Source organism: Misgurnus anguillicaudatus, chromosome 25 (genome assembly GCF_027580225.2).
Source record: "Misgurnus anguillicaudatus chromosome 25, ASM2758022v2, whole genome shotgun sequence".
NCBI classification, from domain to species: Eukaryota; Metazoa; Chordata; class Actinopteri; order Cypriniformes; family Cobitidae; genus Misgurnus; species Misgurnus anguillicaudatus.
The window spans coordinates 4,667,340-4,688,280 of record NC_073361.2 but is presented as its reverse complement, the minus strand read 5'-3'; the positions used below and the strand labels follow the sequence as shown (position 1 = coordinate 4,688,280).

The 20,941-nt window shown below is 37.8% G+C and overlaps 2 protein-coding genes across 4 annotated transcripts; both read right to left on the bottom strand.

Moving 5' to 3' along the window:
• Positions 1 to 1,672: 1,672 nt before the first annotated feature.
• On the bottom strand, positions 1,673 to 6,561 carry LOC129426335 (uncharacterized). 2 transcript variants are annotated; one of them, XM_055182592.2, is made up of 5 exons: positions 6,268 to 6,561; positions 5,942 to 6,009; positions 5,780 to 5,848; positions 3,866 to 4,071; positions 1,673 to 2,290 (listed from the first exon to the last, which is right to left on the bottom strand). In XM_055182592.2, the coding sequence occupies exons 1-5, from the start codon at positions 6,493 to 6,495 to the stop codon at positions 2,070 to 2,072; spliced, it is 792 nt and encodes a 263-aa protein (XP_055038567.1). In that variant the 5' UTR covers positions 6,496 to 6,561; the 3' UTR covers positions 1,673 to 2,069. The 2 variants fall into 2 exon arrangements, with proteins under 2 accessions (XP_055038567.1, XP_055038568.1); XM_055182593.2 differs by having other exon boundaries at positions 3,866 to 4,068; positions 6,268 to 6,560.
• A 3,059-nt stretch (positions 6,562 to 9,620) lies between these two features.
• Positions 9,621 to 20,220, bottom strand: LOC129426207 (uncharacterized). 2 transcript variants are annotated; one of them, XM_073863710.1, is made up of 5 exons: positions 18,969 to 20,220; positions 14,141 to 14,367; positions 13,096 to 13,290; positions 11,148 to 11,322; positions 9,621 to 11,055 (listed from the first exon to the last, which is right to left on the bottom strand). In XM_073863710.1, exons 1-5 carry the CDS (start codon positions 20,003 to 20,005, stop codon positions 11,034 to 11,036), a joined length of 1,656 nt encoding a protein of 551 aa, XP_073719811.1. In that variant the 5' UTR covers positions 20,006 to 20,220; the 3' UTR covers positions 9,621 to 11,033. The 2 variants fall into 2 exon arrangements, with proteins under 2 accessions (XP_073719811.1, XP_073719813.1); XM_073863712.1 differs by having other exon boundaries at positions 13,096 to 13,287; positions 18,969 to 20,218.
• Between the last annotated feature and the right edge of the window lie 721 nt (positions 20,221 to 20,941).

Here is a 20,941-nt window from a genome sequence, read left to right as displayed (position 1 = left end):
AAAAACATCATTAAGCTTTAATAGAACAGTAGCCCAAGCCAATATGTTAGCAAATATAATGTTACCTAGCTAACAGTCATTATATTTAAAATTGAGGTAAAATTTCATTGGTGGCTTGATTGTAAACAATACTGCAATCAATAACGTTAAATGGTTTTGGAGAATAGGCTTTCCTTTGTGTACACATAACAAGAACAAGTTTGTCTGTATTATTTGTGTCACCCTCAAATAATAAAGCTCTTAAAAATTTTTCCTGTTTATTGTCCCTCCCAACTATTAGACGAGTTTTACGCTCATTATGTGCAGTTCACATGAGTTGTGCTTGTGAAGTCAGCTTCACTCACAAAATCTGTCACTTACTAACAAAGCGTAGTCAAAACTAAAATCCTTTCAATGCTATATGATATTTTATCATTATAACATGTAACACACTTGAATTGAGTAACTTACATTGACACCTTGGTATTCATAACTTTAAAGCAGTAATTCTCAAAGTGTGGTCCACGGACCACTAATGGTCCGCCAAACCCCCCCAGTGGCCCGCCAAAAGATGACCTAAACTAGGCAAGTGCTTATACAATTGTCACTTATTTAAGTAGATTTTTAATGCACTTGCAAAACTGTGATATCAGTTCTTGCCATTCTGTTTTAATAATGTAAAAATGGATCGGTGGCTACACCAAAGAGGAGTCAAAAGAAGGATCAAGCGTCAACTGAAAGCAGCTAAAATCCACAGAATCTATTATTTTGTAATGTACTAGTTTTTGTTTCATGTGTAAAATCCATGTAATTTCAGTGATTTTGGACATTAAGGGTGGACATTAAGGGGAACATTTTTTTCAGCATTTTATTGATAGGCTACCATAGTTACAACCATAGACTTCATATACCCACCACCTCAGTTTTAAACTAAGGGCTCTTTGGAATGACATTAAGTGGGACCTAGGCTGTTATACTATGTTTAATTGCAGTTTTTTCATATGTGCAGTTTGTTGTTCATATTAAGCTGTAACTCATTTCACATTTACTTGTTCAAATGAAATAAAATTCATACAATAATTTCTGAACATAGCATTGCATTTGTGTTTAAAAAATTAGTTTTTGACTTGAAACAGTTGCATATTAAACTTAAATTTAGCGTATCCTTCGTATTTTGTTGTTTTTTTTTAGGGCGTGTTAAGAGTGGGATTCTGTTAGGTGGTCCTCAGAAAAAATTGGAAGATAAAGTGGTCCTTGGGCTGAAAAAGTTTGAGAAACACTGCTTTAAAGCAACACTAATGAGTTTTTGCTCTTTGCTCCCTCTACAGGTTGGAAGCGTAATTGTCCATTATGACTGTCGTAAATATTTTAGCCTACTGCAGCAACAGCAAAGCTGGCTCTGATTGGATTGTAGGTCTGCCATAAAGCAAGTTTTTGTAGTTTTCGCCGATAGAGGGCTGCAAAGCGAATGTAAAAGTGCCGTTCACCCTGTTTCGAGTGGATGAACGACTGAAACGTTTTTGGAAAAAATCTTTGGTGTTGCTTTAATGTTCTGATAAGTGACATTAATATATATTTTCTATTAAAACACTTGTAACGGGTTTTATATGAAATCAAATAAAACACTTGCTTATTTGCAGATTGTCTGATAAATGCTTGCATCCACTAATGACAATTCATAATAAGGTCAGACTGAACTCTAACCTACTTGTACTTTTATTTGTGTACTTCATCCACAGTAACAAATGACCATTATCTGCCCCATAAGCACATGAGTGATATTTTCTCACACAGCCTCAGAGGAACAGTCTCTATAGCTGTAATGGGGTCCGTGTTGATGTGATGGTGTTCTGAAAATCTCATATAGGTAACAGTGAGGTCATCAGGGGCAGACAACCAGGAGCACTGTCCCAAATAAGGTTATGATATAACTACTCATTAACCCTACCCTCACACATTAAAATATGATTCTGTGAGTTTCAGTGATGGACTTTGACAAAAAGGGTGCATTTATGATCTTGCTTAAGGCAGACAGCACAGTTACACGGTTTTAGAGAGAGAAAACAATTTCTAAGCTCTTTCTTGTGCCTTTACTTTTCTTGATTTTTATTAACACCATCACGGACGTAAGCAGAAAGAACGCTGGTGAGGTTCTCGATCTGTGTACGGAGAAACTTGCGATCCTCCTGCAGATCCTGCACCTGTTTCTCCAGTGCTTCAATCTTCTCCTGTTTGTTTTCAACCTGACCCTGCAGTTTGGTGATGGTCAGCATCTCACTGGTAATTAAACTTTCCACCTGAGTTGTCGATGCTGGAAGAAAAAGAAAATCGTCACTTTTCAATACTCCAAATCTTTTCGATGTAGTTACACAATTTGACAAATGGCACAATGACAGTGGATATATATAACATCAGATCATAAGAACCACTTTTCAACTTATCAAACAAGAAAATCTGTTAACAGACCCATTTTACTACGTAAAATAGGAAAATAACTGATTCATCACATGTGTTACACTACATAATGGAATGATGTGATTGAGGAAGGGTTGTAAAAATAAGAGGCAGAGTAATTTCATAAAAAAGAAATTTGATCCAGAGAAGCAACGTTATTATACCAAAAAAATGGCATAGCGCAACGCAATCACAATTCTAACAGTTGACTATCCTTGTGAAACTTTAGGGATTTGTTGTACATTTTTGCTTAGCTTATAAATGTCTAATCAGTTTCTCCTCGTCCATGTTTAATGATTAATGTTCATATTACGCAAAACTTTCTAGTAGTCTAGTTTTCCGCTTGAAGCAAGTTTACCTACCACACGACCTGCAGACGCGCGTCAACGCGTCTTCACATTGACTTAACATTGAAATCACTCACGCTTGACTTCTCTACCGCGGCTGATGCAGCATTAGCCGTCAAAGTTCAATTCCAATTCTCAAGAACAAGTACAGCGGACGCATGAAAATACCCGAATGTGTTCTTGATATGGAGGATGCGTTGAGTGCAGACTTACACACTAAAAACACCCCAGAAGTCATGGCGACAAAACAATGGCGGAGAAAGGAAGTGCTAGTCACAACGCGCAAGAGTTAGACGCTGGTTAAAGTAAACTTTAAGAAAATTTTAATTATCAAATGCATAAAAAACACAAATTTATATTTAAATGTATTTTATTGGCATAGAACAACTAATCTTAATTGAGTTTCTTATTTTAGATTATATACTTATTTTCTGACAAGGTATCTGAAATATTTACGTATTCGCCAATTACATAATCAAAAAATAAAATAATGTATATAATAATGCAGATAATGGTATGTTTGTCACTTTATGAATGTTGCGATGTTAAATTTGGGAAAATCAGGTGACCAACAGGAAGATCGCACACATCTCAATTCTCGCAAGTGCGTTCTGTATTTTCGCCACCGTCTGAGTTTGTTCTTTCAAGGTCGCCTGGCAAGACCGATCTCCACAAAAATGCAAGTCTGTTCTTTACGTTCTTGGAATTGAAAAACAGCCATGTTAATTTACCCTAAAAGCTTTTCTAAATGTGTTTGTTAGCATGTTGTAGTGCTAATGTGTCTAAAGATACTATTGTCTCAGACTGTATTCACAGGGATCAGATTATTTTAAACCAAAAGCGCTCACAGTCTGTTGGTAAGGGAGTATTGAACTGTCAATCATTTGCATTTAAGGTATACACATGAAGTTTTTTAATAGGAATTAATTAAATGAATAATTCACCCAAAAATGAAAATTAGCCTTATATTATATATCCTCAAGGCATCCTAGGTGTATAACTAATTTTCATTTTGGGGTAAACTATTCCTTTGAATGAAATTTTGGAGATGCTTACTGATTATTAGTAAATGAATAATAACATACTGGATATGACATTGCTCAATGTGATGTCCGTTTCAGCATCAGTGTGGACCTCAGAGTTCATATTTTCCCACTCGATCATTTCATTTTTTGGTTCTTGTTTCAACCAGCTGCTCAAAGGACTCACAGAGCTGCAGTCCGTCTCACTGCTGGCTGAGTTTATAACAGATTCCTGCTGACCCTGAGAGTTCACCTCATTATCATCACTGCAGGAGACAATATCACATGCAATCATGTTAGAAATATCCAAAGTAATACATATAAACATTACATTTAAATATAATAGTATAAAGTCTTGTTATATTTACAGATAAAATTTATTTAACCAATAACTTCAGAATCGATGACAAATATGAATTTTCCATATAAAAATGTAAGTTGTAAGTTCTGTTTCATTTGTATTCTGCTTGCTTTCATATTTTTTTGGGATAAAAACATCACAGAATGAAAATTTTAAATACATTTTTGGGAGACCAGATTACATACAAACCAAATTTGGCGATAGGTTTGTCGCAAGATGCGAGATGCGAGTTCCAAGCGATCAGCGCTCAGGTACACGACGAGAGGAGAGCAGTTTCATCCTGGCAAGTTCATCTAAAATTTGCCGCAATAAAATAAGTATGCTGTCACACCGCCGTAGCCAAGAACGTAAAAATCACTAAGCAACCTTAAACAGGACAACGCAACGCGACATTAATTCATTTATTGAGATACAAAAAATGTCATTAAAAAAAACAAGAGAAGGATTGCTTTTGGCATTAAATGACAATCTTTTGTCAGAAAAGAAGTTTTTACTATTGTATGATGTAAATAAGTCTAAAAACCTAGATTTAAGCAATACTTGAAAACATAGCAGTGCTTCGCCTTCTGAGAATATAGTTCCCAGTATGTACTGTTAAATGATAGCTGTGTCTCATATCACCTTGCTCCTTGTACATTGGTGTGACTATACAAATCACAACACATAAACAGGAAAATATTCACGCCACCTTGTCACTCATTGGGAGCAGTATGCTAGCTGGAGCCATTCACTTCCAGTCTTTGTGCTAAGCTAAGCTAGCAGGGGCTGCGTCAGACAGAGTTACAGCAATAAACTAAATTCCCAAAATCTGGGCGTGTTCCAGAAAAAAAGTGGATCGCCGACTACGTTTCCCCCTAGTGGATGCAGTTCTACTAATATGAGTACTATGAAAAGTTGCCTGTTTCCACTTTAGTGTCTTTAAAAGCTTGTTTTTTGGGGTCGACAGCTTATAAAAACTGATTTCTGGGTTTTTTGGCTTGTTAGCTGTACAGCTTGTCCCTTACGAAAATTAACCATGGTTTTATTGTGGTAAAAGTGTAGTAACCAGGTTTTTTTGGTGTATTGATTACTATGAGCAAAACTATGGTTTTCAAAAACCTAGGTTAACCATGGTAAGTGTAGTAAACAATAGTTGTCAAAACCATGGTTATTTTGTGGTAACCATGGTTTTACTACAGTAAACACGTTTTTTTACTGTAGTAAATCCATGGTTAAGTTTCATAAGGGGTCACACAGCAGCTTTTAGGCATTATTATGTTTTGTAAGTTTTATCTGTAAATAAGTTTTTATAAGCTGTCAACCCCCCCCCCCCCCCAAAAAAAAAAACGAGCGTTTAAAGAGAAGGTTTTATTGATCGACAGCTTATAAAAATTTATTTCTGGGTTTTTGGGCTTGTTAACTGTACATCCTGTCACACGGCGGCTTTTAGGCATTGTTCTGTTTTTTGTTGTGGGCCAGAGGTGACGGGGAGGCGGCCTCTCGCGGTGCAGGGTCGATGGAGACGGATGGATTGTTTCCTCTCGGTGGGCGTGGTTTTCAGGTTATGACGCGCTGCGCTCTGTTTCTATTCGTTGTTAAATTAGAATTCATAGCAATAACGCATAAAGTCAGCTTACGTTGTTGAAGTTTGGTTTTGCACCCCTGGAGACACCATTATCCTTCCCTCTCTCCTCATTTGCTTATAACTAAGAAGAAAGAAACAATACAAGACAAGGGTTATTTGCAATTGAATTATTCTACCAAAACTATTTATGCAGTGTGAACTTAAAATAATTTACCTCTCTCTTCTTATTGCAGTGTTCCTTGCCCGGGAGATAGGACTGTTTATTCTTGTTCTGTAGTTTTGCTGTAAATAAAGTGTAGTTCTGTATATAATAACATTCTGCATCAATGTAAATGGTCTGATCAGAACTGACTACACTTAATCATTTAGAAATGTAACTATTAATTAATTATAAAACAATTTAACAAAGCACATGCAACATCAATAATCATCGATATTTGCGCACGTTTTTGCACGAATTCAAATACACGAAACAGACATCGATGCATTTAAGAAACGGCACTGCGTTAAAAGTTGAAAAACACTGTCATTGTTACTTACCATTATCTCTCTGAATTGTATCGGGTGATTTCTGCGCAGATGGGTAAACATGTTGGAGGTGTTTCCATGTTTCGCGGCTATTTCCCTTCCGCACTTTTTACAAATAGGGAAACCGTCCTCAACCACCATTCCCTCTGCATCCTTTTTATAACCAAAATATTTCCATACTTCGGATCTTACCCTTGCAGAAGGGGGATAAAGATTCTGAAGCTTTCCACTTTCCGCCATATTTTCCTCCACGTTGGTTTTGTTGACGTTTTCGCGCTAATAGTAAGCAGGGATATACTGGAATGCGCATGCGTCACATACCCCGAGCCAGGAAGGTGGGGCTACAATTCATACGTCGTTAGCAGCTGTTTGCACGTGACGTCACCTTCGGCGAAAGTGAGTGCGGTTACGCCCACTGAGTGGCAAAATACAGCGCGGCAGAATGAGTTTGTACAATGGAAAATCAGCGAAAACACACTGAAAACGCATCTAAATGGGATAAAGCTGTTTTGCGATAGACTGTACTAACAGATTAACAAGAATTCAGAGCAATCGTTTTACAGACTGCCAAAAAAACACCAAAATGAAATAGATCGTTCATGCATGCCAACGTCACAACCACAGGTGGGTTGACAATTTGCTAGGGTCACTATCAAGCAGGGGTTTTACTTTCTATTTTAAAGTATTTTTTCAAGTACTTATTTTATTTGTGTTTTTCTTTGGAAAACATGCATTCCAAAGCATATTATCATAGCTTTTTACTCTATTACATTTCATAAATACAAGTTTTTGTTTTACATTACATATTTAAGTATATTAACGTACTTTTACTCAAGTAAAATTACAAAATTTTAATGTAATTAGGTATTAAATAAATTTTAATATGCAATAGAATACACAGTATGATTCTACGCTCCGACATGGTCACGTAGAAAAGTGACGTCAATGCATACCCTCTAGAAAAGGTTGTGGTTAGAAGGGATACAGCTAGGGGCGGTTTCCCGCACAGGGATAGCTTAATCCAGGACTAGGCCTTAGTTTAATTAGGAAATATAACTAGTTTTAACAAATAAGGCTTACTAAAAACATAATCTGTGTGCGTTTTGAGGCTAAACCAAGGGCACTGGTGTATTTTAAGATATGTCAGTTCAAGTTGTTTTCAGTTTGGACAGCTCTTAAAAGTCCAGGAAACCGCCCCCTAACATTACGGCCAAAGCTCGCTTGAAGAGCGAAATTTTATCCTGATCCTACCCTCAACCCAACCTTTTACGGGATTAGGCCGTCCCATACAATAATCAACCACGTTTTTTGTGGTAAGTGTAACCATGTTTTTTTGGTGTATAAGCACCAAATGTTTTAAACTGTAGTAAAACCATGGTTAATTTTCGTAAGGGGTAGCTGTGTCTTATCTAGCCAGAACCGCTGTTTATTATTCTAATCTTATTCCACGGGTCTGTTGAATGCTGTATTCTGATTGGCTGAGAAATGTTCAGTGGGTATGCATTAATTTCTGATAACCACACACCTTACTTGTCAAATGTCTTAAAAATAGGCACCAGAGCAATGTTTGTGGTAACCGTGGTATAAGAGGAATAATTGACTCCGGTCCTTTGAATTACTCCGCTTCGCGTCGTGCCGCATTGCACCTTGGCTGTCCATTATTTTCTAATAATTCAATGGCCTGTCGTCAGTTATTCCTGTCCTATCCTACCCTCAAACATAACCCTTAACACAACATCTCGCGAGATTTGGCCGTGGCTGTATCCCCTCTAGTCAGAACCGTACGTAAATCGTCCGCCATATTTGAACGGTCCAGCGGTATGTAAACCAGTGTTGCCAAGTCTAGTTTCCTGCGGAATCAGACTTCTTTAACGCGAGTTGTTTTCTCTCAAGTTAAATGTAAAAGGATTTTGTTCATCAACTGTCAATATCAAGTTAATAATGAATGAAAGTAAAATTTTGGTATTTGGAAAAGGTCATTGAAATGGATTTGATTTTTACGCAAATCTGGCAACCCTACGTGATCTGTGTATATCTATGCTCCAATGTGTGCTATATAATGACTTATACCATGGGCTGATTAAATACTCGATTCCGATTGGCTGGAAGGTGTGCAGTAAAACCGTTTAATGCACAGGTAGTTCCAGTCAGTTTGATTGCAGTTTGAAATGAATCTGCTACTATAAACATTGGCAAAAACCATATAACACAGTTACACTTGCAAACAGAGTGAGAAACACATATGAAAACGTAGGCATATTATTTTGGTAGGCTGGATGATTTTTGCATATCGTTTAATTTGTATAGTGAATATGGCAATTTTGAGAAATGGGCCCAGGCACAAGACGAAATGAATGACAAAAAGCGGCACAAAGAATTAACACCGGCAGAGATAGATAAGATCGAAGACGACAAAGATGATGCTTTTATAGAAACTCCTGCAATGTCTCAAGCGATGCAGAGTAGATCTCGAAATCACAATTGTTCTGTCTTTGGTGCAAAAAGTCACTTAAAGTGTTGACTGCCCATTTAGTTGTCTTTTTCGTATTGACCTCATCTTTGTCGTAGACTTTAAAGAAGAGACGCACACGGGTAACTCGCGCACGCATCTCTCTCTCTCTCTCTCTGATCCTTCTCTTAGTTCTCTGTCTCTATCTTTTAATAATAATTTTAAAAAAATCTGATAATTTATTCAAATAAAAGCAATCTGATGATGGCTCTACTTTATTTAAAGCGGACGTAGTGCTAGAACTAACTTGAGCTGTAATAAAATAACCGTCATTTTTTACCCATCTGTTAAAAAATTACACTGTAAACATCAGTTACAGCTTTAACTTGTTTTTAACTCGCCAAATAACCAAGGTATAAGCGGGATAATCCACGGCTAGCCATGCATTAAAGAATTTTAAAATCCTTTAATGCATGGCTAGCCGTGGATTATCCCTTACATAACGCTATGCTACATGTCTATGCTATGTTAAATAGGTGAGTTGTTGAATAGGAAGACTCTACCCCTCACTCAACCCCAAACTTCGGCAATACGTATTTATACGTATTATAAAATATATAATGCAATATTTTTGGTACTTTAATGAGACTTCCTCTTGGTTACACAAACAGTGAATTTTCCTAAATAAATGTAAGATGAATTCCTATAAAATGGAAAACTTTCCTATTGATATGACACAAGTGTCCCAAATTCACCTCTTATGTGGATATAAATATAGACGATCCGAATAACGCTCATCTGCCATCGGTCTTTAGCAATGTGTGTCTAATGTACAATTAAATAAAGTAATATTTACCTACTCATTTTGGATGTGGTTGCTTGTAATACCAGGTTACACTCCCCTTTGAAACCATACTGGAGTAACAAAAATCACATCTTTATTATACTAATATTCAGGAATGAACTGGCTGTATAGAGAGCAGCACTGGACTCCAAAAACAACGGGAACTCATGTTCTACTGGGAAATGGAAATACACAAAACTAAAATCTAAAAATGAACAAACCTGATCCAGAGACAGCTGTCATAATAAAAAATAAATATATAAATGTTTTCACTAAAATTCAGTCGATAACATAATACACAATAAATGGTCTCAGTTCTGCATTCTGCTATTCGACTTAAATTATGAATGACTTCTAATTGCTTTTATAGTTGTAGACTGTAGTGGGTACAAGTGGATCAAAATGACAATGTATGTAGTATGATCCTAGCAAAAAGAAAACATAAGATATATTCACTGACATACAAAATCTTCAGGCCAAGAAAACAAGCACCTTAAAAAGAAGTAAAGGAAAAAGAGAAACAGGACAACAGTAGATGGTGGAAATCAGAAAACATCTATAATATAAATACAAAAACAATATTTACATTTCAGTTACATTTATGGGAGGGGTACTGATTAGGTTTACAAACATATTTTGTGCAATTTATGGAAAAAATTACTAAGAACCATATGAAAGAAATGTATACATAACAGATTTCACTAAAATTAGTATTCTGAGCAATCACCAGAGTCATAAAAAGTATACACAAGATTTGAGAAAATACATCCTTGTTAGTGATTCTATGAGAATAAACAAACATGCCCAAAATTCGCTTCGTCTGTATTTCGTTACTCAAAACTTAACATATTGTTTTAAGTTTTAAAAGATCTGTGAATTTATTACACAGATCCCTTTTATGATAAGAAAAGTGTGCATGGTAAATCATTGGATAAAACTCTAGAGTAAAGCATAACAGAATACATCAAAAGCATAACAACAAGCATGTTTTATATCACCAATTACTTTCTATATTTTTTCCAGGACCAGACATGCACAAACAGTCCTGCCCCTTCTAATGTTTAATCAGCAGTTGTATCAGAGCACCATCTAATATCCAAGCATTAAGAATGTTCATGCTTTTGTAGCAGTACAAGGCAGAGGTTCATCAGAAGCCTTCATCTGCCTCATTGAGATGCATAAACTCAAGTGTGGGGATACTGCTGGACGTAGCTGACCAACATTTCTTTACAGACCCACCAGAGGAACAGTGTTGGGTACAATTCTGTGTTGATGGTTGTATTCCTGATAATGCCGTACCGGATAAAGTGCAGTCATATGGGAAGGACAATCAGATGCGTTGCCTCAATTTAAGTTTCTTTATGACATAACCTTCTCATTAGCCAGGACACTATGCTCACCCATAAAATGTCCTGGGTGCTATGAATTTCAGTGACACTGGCAGAAAACCCCACTCCTCATGCTCCTCGTTTAAAGCGGAGATATCTAGTCATACTGTACACATCCTGTTTAGAAAAGATTAAAATAGTTCAGAATCAACATCCTTTTATACAAGATACATTTACCAGCATAGTGTAAAAGTGCTATATGTTGCATCCTCTCTTCTGTTTTTTCTTGTTATGTCTTTTCTTCTTGATGCTGTTCAACTCCTCAGATGAATCAGTGCTAATGGACCCATCGAAGCTCTCATCACTGTCATATTGGTTAGACATAGTTTTCTGATGTCTCTTATGTGACCTGGGCTCTAAGAACACAGATGTGCTCGCTGTAGGAACTGAACATAGTAAAAAATATAGAGTATGTGATCAAAAAGCAGGAAATAGTTGAAAAGCATATAAAGAAATACTTGAGTGAAGCAATAAATCTGAATTCATGACCACTAATTAATCTCAATAATGAATTCGAGTAAATGCTTTAATAAATAAAATCCTATCACCCTACCTTTATCTCTGTGTTGAATTTAAAGCGGACAGAGTGGCTCTAACTAGCCATAACTGATGAAAATAACTATCTTTTTATGCGTCCAATCAAATATTAACTGCAAACATCAATGGCAGCTTTAACTTGCAAATGACAATAGTATAAATGGAATCATCCAAGGCTAGCTGTGTAATAAATAGCACACATAAAGCAAAATCCACTTTTACAAGGATATAAATGTGTATTGGCAGCAACCCCACAAGGAAAAAATCTACCCTCTCGTTTTTTAATCTCCCAAAGCAGTGTCATTAGACATGCTATTTTATTCTCTTGTTAATGTGATGTCACACTGATAAGCCCCGCCTACGGTCACTGACTGACTTTAATCCAAAAGCTTTTCTAAATGTGTTTGTTAGCACGCAAATGGCAAACCACGTTGTGTAAATGTGTAAAGCCGGGAACACGCCAAAGGATTTAAATTTTTTTATCCGATTTTCAAAATCAGGGTTCCCACACCTTAGTTAACTTCAAATTCAACCTTTCAAGGACTTTCCAAGTCCAATACCCTCAAATTCAAGGACTAAATGTGGGTACACATTTAAAATGAGAGAAAGCTTACATCGTGTTACCTTTTAAGATACATTGTTACAGTTCCCTTTTGAGGGAACTCACGCTGCATCACTGCGACACTTTGGGGACGCCTTCAGGGGTAAGTGCATCTGAATGTGTACATCAAATTCAGCCAATGGTGAGGCTTAACGACAAAGACAGGGTGACGTGGGGCCAGGAAGTATATCGCTATCTGAAATATTACAGGGATGCAGGAAGTATGGCAAGGGAGACGTAGCGTCTCGTTCCCTTCTCAGGGAACAACAGTTACATACATAACCAGAGACAGTTTTTTTGTGTGTCAAACACAACTATGCAAAACGCATTTTGGTATGAATCAACAATCGCATATAGAAGATATACGCATTTAAAGCGAACACTTTAGCACGTGTGCTTATAAAGTCTAAAATTTTTATGATATTATCCTACACTACACAGGGAATAATATGGATTTTTTTTTCAGAAAACTTCTTGCATAAAATAGATTCAAGCACTTTCAATGACCTGTATCTATGTATGTATATTTTCAAAAACTTCCCAGAGCCTTGACTTTTCCCCCCAGATTCACAAACTTTTAAGGATTTCAAGAACCCGTGGGAACCCTGCAACACGTGAGAGAAATATGTTTGATCATGACAGCACATCGCGCACTATCAAATTAACTTCACAAACAGCTGTCTCAGCTGATAACACAAGAAATCTTGCGAAGATCTCACAATGTTTCTCACCGTCCAAATGTGACTTCACAGTTAAACGAACATGGCAAACAACGGGCATAAAGAAATGTCATTAATACAATGGACTGCTTTTTACATCTCTGATGTCCATCTCACTTTGGACTGTGCATGCTGCTCCATTTAGTTGGTTTTATCTTTCATCTGCTCGCTTTCTGATTGAGTATCATTTCGTTTCACGTGACAATCTACAGTGTGTGTGTGTGTGTGTGTGTGTGTGTCATGTTAGGCAAAGGTCAACCCACCCAATATCCACTCATGAGAAACGTATAAACTCTTTTCACCTTCTGGGATCTGAACCACCCGAGCACTGGTGAGGTTCTCTATCTGCGAGCGAAGGAACCTGCGATCTTCCTGCAGGTCCTGCACCTGTTTCTCCAGTGCATCAATCTTCTCCTGTTTGCTCTCCACAAGGCACTGAAGTTTGGTGATGGTCAGCATCACACTGGGGGGTAAACCCTCTATTGAGGTCGCTGCTGCTAAGAAAAATAACTCGTCACGTCTTAATTTGCATATAAATACTGCTGTATATTTAAACATAAATACACTTAAAGGAATAGTCTACTCATTTTCAATATTAAAATATGTTATTACCTTAACTAAGAATTGTTGATGCATCCCTCTATCATCTGTGTGCGTGCACGTGGGCGCTGGAGCGCGCTGCGACGCTTGGATGGCATTTGGCTTGGCCCCATTCATTCAATGGTACCATTTGGAGATGGGGTTGGAGGTGACCAAGCACATCAACGTTTTTCCTGTTTGGGACGAGTGGTTGTACGAGCAAGTTTGATGGTACAGGGTAGAGCGTAGCGCTTTTCTGGGCGGATTTAGAAGAGTAACTATATTTTATGGCGTAATAGCACTTTTGGGAGTACTTCGACTCGCCTGAAAAGTCCGCTCCCCTTCTCACTCTCATATTGGGAGAGGGAGGGTGTTACGGCGCCGAGTCGAAGTACTCCCAAAAGTGCTATCACGCCATAAAATATAGTTACTCTTTTAAATCCGCTTATAAAAGCGCTACATTTTATTTTGTACCACCAAACTTGCTCGTATAACTACTCGTCTTAAATAGGAAAAACGTTGATGTGTTTGGTCACTTCTAATTTTATCTCTAAATGGTACCATTGAATGAATAGGGCTAAGCTAAATGCTATCGAAGCGTCGCAGTGCGCTCCAGCGCTTACGTGCACGCACACAGATGATAGAGGGATGTATCAACAATTCTTAGTTAAGGTAATAACATATTTTAATATTGAAAATGAGTAGACTATTCCTTTAATTGCAATCTGGAGATGCCAATTGCACGGACTCTGTAAATGAATGACATACCGGGGATGGCGTTGCTCGCACTGTTCACCATGTTTTCCTGCTCGGCTTCAGCGGGAGCCTCAGTGTTTATATTTTCCCACTCGATTATTTCGTTTTCTGGTTCTTGTTTCATCCAGCTGTTGCTGCTGACAGGACTCTCCTGTGTCATAGAGCTGGAGTCAATCTCACTGCTGGCTGAATAAGGAGCAGATTCCTGCTGCCATTGAGAGTTCGTCTCAATATGACCACTATAGTGGAACAACATCACACAACATTTATGTTAACATTGCTCTTTCTGCTATAAGTTATTTTATTTGAATATGTACATTACCCTTTAGTCATGTGATGCATTAGAGCCACTAAACAGTGTTCTTTGACTCAACTGGTAGAGCAAACTGTTAGCAACCAAAAGATTGTAGGTTTGATTCCCAAAGAACACACATACTGACACAATGCATAGCTTGAATGCCCTGTATAATCTCTTTGAATATTAGCACCTGATAAATGCAGAAATATGTCATGTAAATCCAATGAGATTTAATGGTATATATGTTTGATTTGGGATGTTTATACTAGAGCCTGACCGATATGGGTTTTGGGGGGCGCTGCAGATACTGATATTATGCTGCGTTTACACCAGCCATGGTAAAGGCATCAAGCGCGAGTGATTTCAATGTTAAGTCAATGTGAAGACGTGTTGACGCGCGTCTGGAGGTCTCGTGGCGTGAATGTGCGTCTGGTGCAGTACGCGAGAATGGTGCTTTTTGTGCATTTTGCGTTTGGTGAGAATTTGCGGCTGACGCCTAAGTTGAAAAATTTGAACTTTGGCGGATTTTCGCACCGCGTTAACCAATCAGGAGCCTGCTTGCTGCTGTGGCGGCAGCCCTTCTTGGAGTCACTCATTCAACATGAAGGAACGCTTGATATTTTCTGAGACAGGAATAAAAAGGACCTCGCTTGGAAGAGTGTCAGTGAGGACATTGGGCAACCTGGTAAGTTGTAAATACACATTTCACTTTTGAGTCACGAGACATTTATCGCCCCCTGGCATTTCCACCGTTTTTTAAACTATTATCCCCCTATAGTAGGGTGATCAAATACAAACCGGTAACTCTCTCGATAAATGCACAATTAACATCAGCCATCTTGCAAAAAGACAACAGCATAGCACTTACCCCTCCAACAAGAAGCTGATTATCCCTCTGACTCGCATCAAATGCTTGATTTTTCCACTCGAATGCATTCAAACTGTTCAAGCGGCAAACTAGGCGCGGTAGACGCGATTTTAACGCCTCAAACACGGTTGGTGTAAACGCAGCATTATGCGGCTTTCACATAGGATGCGGTGTGCGCTGCACTATGAAACCCATTCATTTCAATGGCTTGCGCCGGGCGAGAACGGTTTGTTGTTGCGTCGAGCAAAGCGCAAGTTCAAAATAGTTTATATTTTTTGCTGCGGTCTGTGACGATTACCCTCATGTCAATTAGAAACATGGCATACAAACAAAATGTACTAAAAGCTTATACTCAGAATTCCCGGAGCTCCTACAGAGACATCGGAAGGAAAGCCTTGTCATGGAAACACGTAGCAATTCAAGTTGGCCTGTCAGGTGTGTTTTAAGTCAAGTAGCTGGTTGTAGGCAGCTTAAAGTTACGTGAAATAGAGACGGGCAACATCAGTCTTTGTATTCCTCATCCACTATTTAACCCAAATATAAACACTGTAGTAATTTATTAAAAACCCCGCCTACTTTGGTCTGGCCAGCAGAGCACAAATCGCTTGGCTGCGCTGAACCCAGCGGGGAGTGCAGCGCACACCGCGTCCTATGTGAAAGCAGCATTAGAGAGTCTGATACCGACATATTGATCAATATTTTTGGTTTGTATATAAAAATACAGAACCGGTGAAAAGTTTGGACACACTTACCATTCATTCGTGTGTCCAAATGTTTGACTGGTACTGTATAGAATACAGAATATAAACAGAACATATACTTCCATAAACACATTTTTTGCAATGATCACTCAAATGTGGTGATCAAAAACTTATAATGATCATTGATGTGACAAATATATGTAAGAGGCGGGCTATTTAACGAAAAAATTTATTATCCAAAATGAGTGACATTTGTTGCACTTAACAGTAAAATTCATTTTAGCCAAAGTCAAGATTCTCACTAAATACCTAAAACATAATGCTACCAATTAAGCTAAAGAAAAGGACAATGAAATGTAAAAACTGACTGAAGTTTAATTTTTGGGTGAACTATGCCATTCCCAATGTTTATCATATTACAAATTTCATTTACATCTGTTATTTTTCAATGCAATTTTTCCTATTCTTCTTGATTTTATAGGATTTTGAGGAACATCAGCTTGTATTATCAGTGTCAGGCTGTTGTTATCCGATTTATTACACAACTCTCTGGAATACTTGAATCTGATTGGTCAGTGGCGACATTCCAGGGTCTGTGATTCCCAGATAACAAACGCCTGTAACTGATAACACAGTTTTGTCCATGTACTGTGACTTATCTTCCCCATACACCATATGCATAATTAATAAATTGCATGAAAATATATTAAGAAATTATTAAACCAAACTGCATGTTTGTCTATTCTTGGCCTGAAGCCACTAGAAAACTGTTATAAATGGTTAAACAGTTTGCAGCTGTTATAAAAGAGCTGATCAAAAATTTCTAATATTGTTTCTAACATGGTTTTGCGTCCAATAATTTACTCATGTGGTGTTCTGTCGACTTGTACCACCATGTCAGATTTTTATAACTCCCACAAAAAAAAAAACTCCCAAAACCCACACTAAACCTACTTCTCAAGCATGACAATGCCAGGTTAGCAAAGTCTGATGAGTATGTCAGGACACCGATGTGGTGCCAAAAATGACTAATGAAGGATTAGCTAATCAGGTAGCAGAGTCATCATTTGGTAGGGAACACCGGCAAGTAGCCATGTATTAAAGGGATAGTTCACCTTAAAATGAAAATTCTGTCATCATTTACTTATCCTCATGTTGTTATAAACCTGTATGAATTTCTTTTTTCTGATGAACACAAAAGAAGATATTTTTATTAATTATGGTAAACACACAGCAGATAGTAACCATTGACTTCCATAGTAGGAAAAAATATTTTCTCAAATATCTTCTTTTGTGAACTATCCCTTTAAAAATGATAATGTACATCCAGCTGGTTGTTATCACAAAAGAAGACCTGATCTGAGTTTATTGTGCTATAAAAGCCAGATGGCTGTACATTATGCCCTTACGTAATAGACTTGTCACCACTGACCAATCAGAATAAAGTATTACAGAACATCAACAAAATTTTATCTTTAATGCATGTCTAATCTATATGCTCACAGTAGGTTTGTTTTTGCAATATGAACATGAGAGTTATGTTATTCCCATTATAAATCCAGGTAATAACCAACTTAAAACATCATTTGCTGGTGTTTGTTAATTCAGTTTGTTAGATCAGTCTGAATCATAATCTAATAGGCCTACTTTCCCTTTGTTTCTCATTTAGTTATTTTTAGAAAGATGTCACAAACTGAAGTTGCAGTACTGTATTAATTACATATTAAATAAATAATATTTTTTTGTAGAAATTAGGGGGGGGGGGGCAGTGGAAAAAGTTTGGGACCAAGACCTTTATTTGTTTTACAGAAATTATTCTGTATCATTTTGAATAAGACAATGGTCAGAATTTTTATTTTTTTAAACAATATTTTTAGTTTTATACCCAACTGTAAACAATTGTGTGTTATTTTAAGCAGCTCAAAATAAATAAAAAATCCGGTTTCTATGTGTCTAACTTAATTCTACTCAATATTACTGTTGTGCAATTGAATGGAAAACCTTCAATTTTCTTAAAAAAAATCAGATAATTTACTCACCACCATGTCATCCAAAATGTTGCTCTCATTCTTTGGTCAGTCGAGAAGAAATTGTGTTTTTTGAGGAAAACATTCCAGGATTTTTCTCATTTTCATGGACCTTAACTGACGCCAACACTTAACAGTTTTAATGCAGTTTAAAATTGCAGTTTCAAAGGACTCTAAACTATCTCGAACGAGGCATAAGGGTCTTATCTAGCACAACGATTGTCATTTTTGACAAGAAAAATAAAAAAATATGCACTTTTAGACCACAACTTCTCATCTATCTCTGATCCTGTGATGCGCCAGCGCGACCTCACACAATACGTCATCACGTGAAGAGGTCATGGAAAACGTATGCGAAACTATGCCCCAGAGTGTACAAGTGAGGAGAAAGAGGACCGTTCCGACGTTGTTGTATGTCGAATGATACTAATTAATGTCTTTGTGTCAGTTTATTGTTTAAAATGGTTTGCAAATGTCCGTTTCACATATGTAACACGTGACCTTTCTACGTCACTACGCAATTGCGTGAGGTCGCACTGGCTCGTCACACAGCCGGAGAAAGACGAGAAGTTGTGGATCAAAAGTACATATTTTTTATTTTTCTTGTCAAATTCGTTTGGGATAGTTTAGAGTCCTTTGAAACTCTTTGAAAACTGTTAAGTGTTGCTGTCCACTAAAACGAGAAAAATCCTGGAATGCTTTCCCCAAAAAACAACTTCCTCTCGACCAAACAAAGAAAGACATCAACATATTGGATGACATGGTGGTGAGCAAATCATCTGAATTATTTTTAATAAAATGGACTAATCCTTTAAGCAATGTTGGGACATGGGGGCCCCAGGTCCTTAGACTTTGCTTAGGGCCCCCAAAATGGTAAACAAACACGCCAGTGCCAGGACAGTGCATCAGTTTGAACGTTTTTTGCAGTATTTATGGTGCAACATACCTGTTCACACACACGGCCATGATCTCCCTCGAATCAGACAGCTTTCGAATCGCAGTGACCCGCAGACTGTGGTTAGTGTAGATTGACTGCGTCCCGGCCTCTTTGCATATTTTGGGCAGCATTTGAGACAGGTAATTGACTCCAAGAGGTACAGCTGTATACCAGAAGTCATTAGGGACCACATATCTTTTGGGCTGCAGGTAGAGCGCTTTTGCAGCCGGTGGGATTTTGCTTAGATATTTCTCCAAAGAGGCGACGGGACAGAGTGGATTTCCCGGGTCTTCATACATAGCGCTCCCCCTCTTTTTCTTGTCTTTTTCGAGCGTGTTCTTTGAGATCACAGTGAATGTCATCGTGAAACATTTTAACCCGTTTTCGTCCCGCTTAAGCATGAACGAGTCTGGCTGCAGGTGTCGATTGCCCTCCTTGCCCCGGAGTCCGAAATGCAACTGGATGTCAAACCAGACTTTATTTAATAAACCTCTGGGGTTGCCAGGGTCTAGTGCTGGAGAGTGTTTAAGTATTTCCTGGTCCTCAGGTGAGATCGGTGGGTAGTGTGTGGTTATGTTCCTACCTGATCGTCGGATCTGTTTAACGATGCCTTTAAAAACGTTATTAGCGGGCCTGAATTCAGGGTCCTGCATTAAATTCCACGCACGCCCAATAGGAGGGTCGTTCATAAAACGATTTAACCCAGCCCGAAGCCCAACATAGCTGCTGATACCGTACAGTTCCCCTTTACTTGTCCGTATAGATCCATAATATTCCCGCAGCACTGGGGTCAGTTCAGATTTTTCCACGGTTTTAAAGTCAACGGTGAGCTGCTTTTCACGCAGCCAGGCTTTGAAACAGTTGACCGCCCATATTGTTTGTTTGACAGTGCTGGCTTCGCTTCGGCTGTTCTCCAGTTCGTCCAAATCTGCCGACGAGACGTTTGCACACCTGGATATTTGTGCTGCTAAACTGGGATCCCCTTCGTCCGTTCCTCCCTCCTCATCTGTCGAGCTTTCACACTTTAGGTCAAACATTGTATTCATGAATAAAATATTCCACCTTTTCTTTACCGTAAATCTTCAGCGTTTTCTTGGGGTCATGCTATCTGAGATTACGAAAGCAAACCTTTATTTAACAGATCGACATTTATTTATATTTTCTGTGGTTTAGTGATCCGTACACAAACGCACAGCGACTGCTTCCAGTGTTTCTTTGTTCTTCTTTGGAGATACTGGTGAATGGAGAGCCTTGGACACCCACCGCCCCTACTGTTCACTTAATGTAACAACAACCTAACAAAACTGTGTTTTTAAAGGTATAGTTCACTCAAAAATAAAAATTCTGTCATCGTTTTCTGACTCTCACGTTGTTACAGACTTGTATAAATTTCTTTGTTCTGATGAACACGAAGGAACATATTTTGAGGAAAGTTTCAAAATCAATCAAAAGCCCCATTCACTTCTATAATAGAAAAAAAGAATACTATGGAAGTGAATGGGGCTTATGATTGGTTTTGTTATATATCTCAAACTATCTTCCTTTGTGTTAATCAGAACAAATAAATTTATACAGGTTTGTTACAACATGAGAGTGAGTAAATGTTGACAAAATTTTTGTGTGATCCTTTTAAAGGATTAGTCAATTTTCTTAAAAAAAATCCATATAATTTACTCAAAACCATGTCATCCAAAATGTTGATGTCTCTCTTTGTTCAGTCGAGAGGAAATTATGTTTTATAAGGAAAACATTACAGGATTTTTCTCATTTTAATGGACCCCAACACGTAACAGTTTTTATGCAGTTTAAAATTGCAGTTTCAACGGAGTTTCAAAAGACTCTAAATGATCCCAAACGAGGCATAAGGGTTTTATCTAGCGAAACAATTGTCATTTTTGACAATTGTCCTTTTCGCTAGATAAGACCCTTATCCCTCGTTTGTGATCATTTAGAGACATTTGAAACTCTGTTGAAACTGCAAT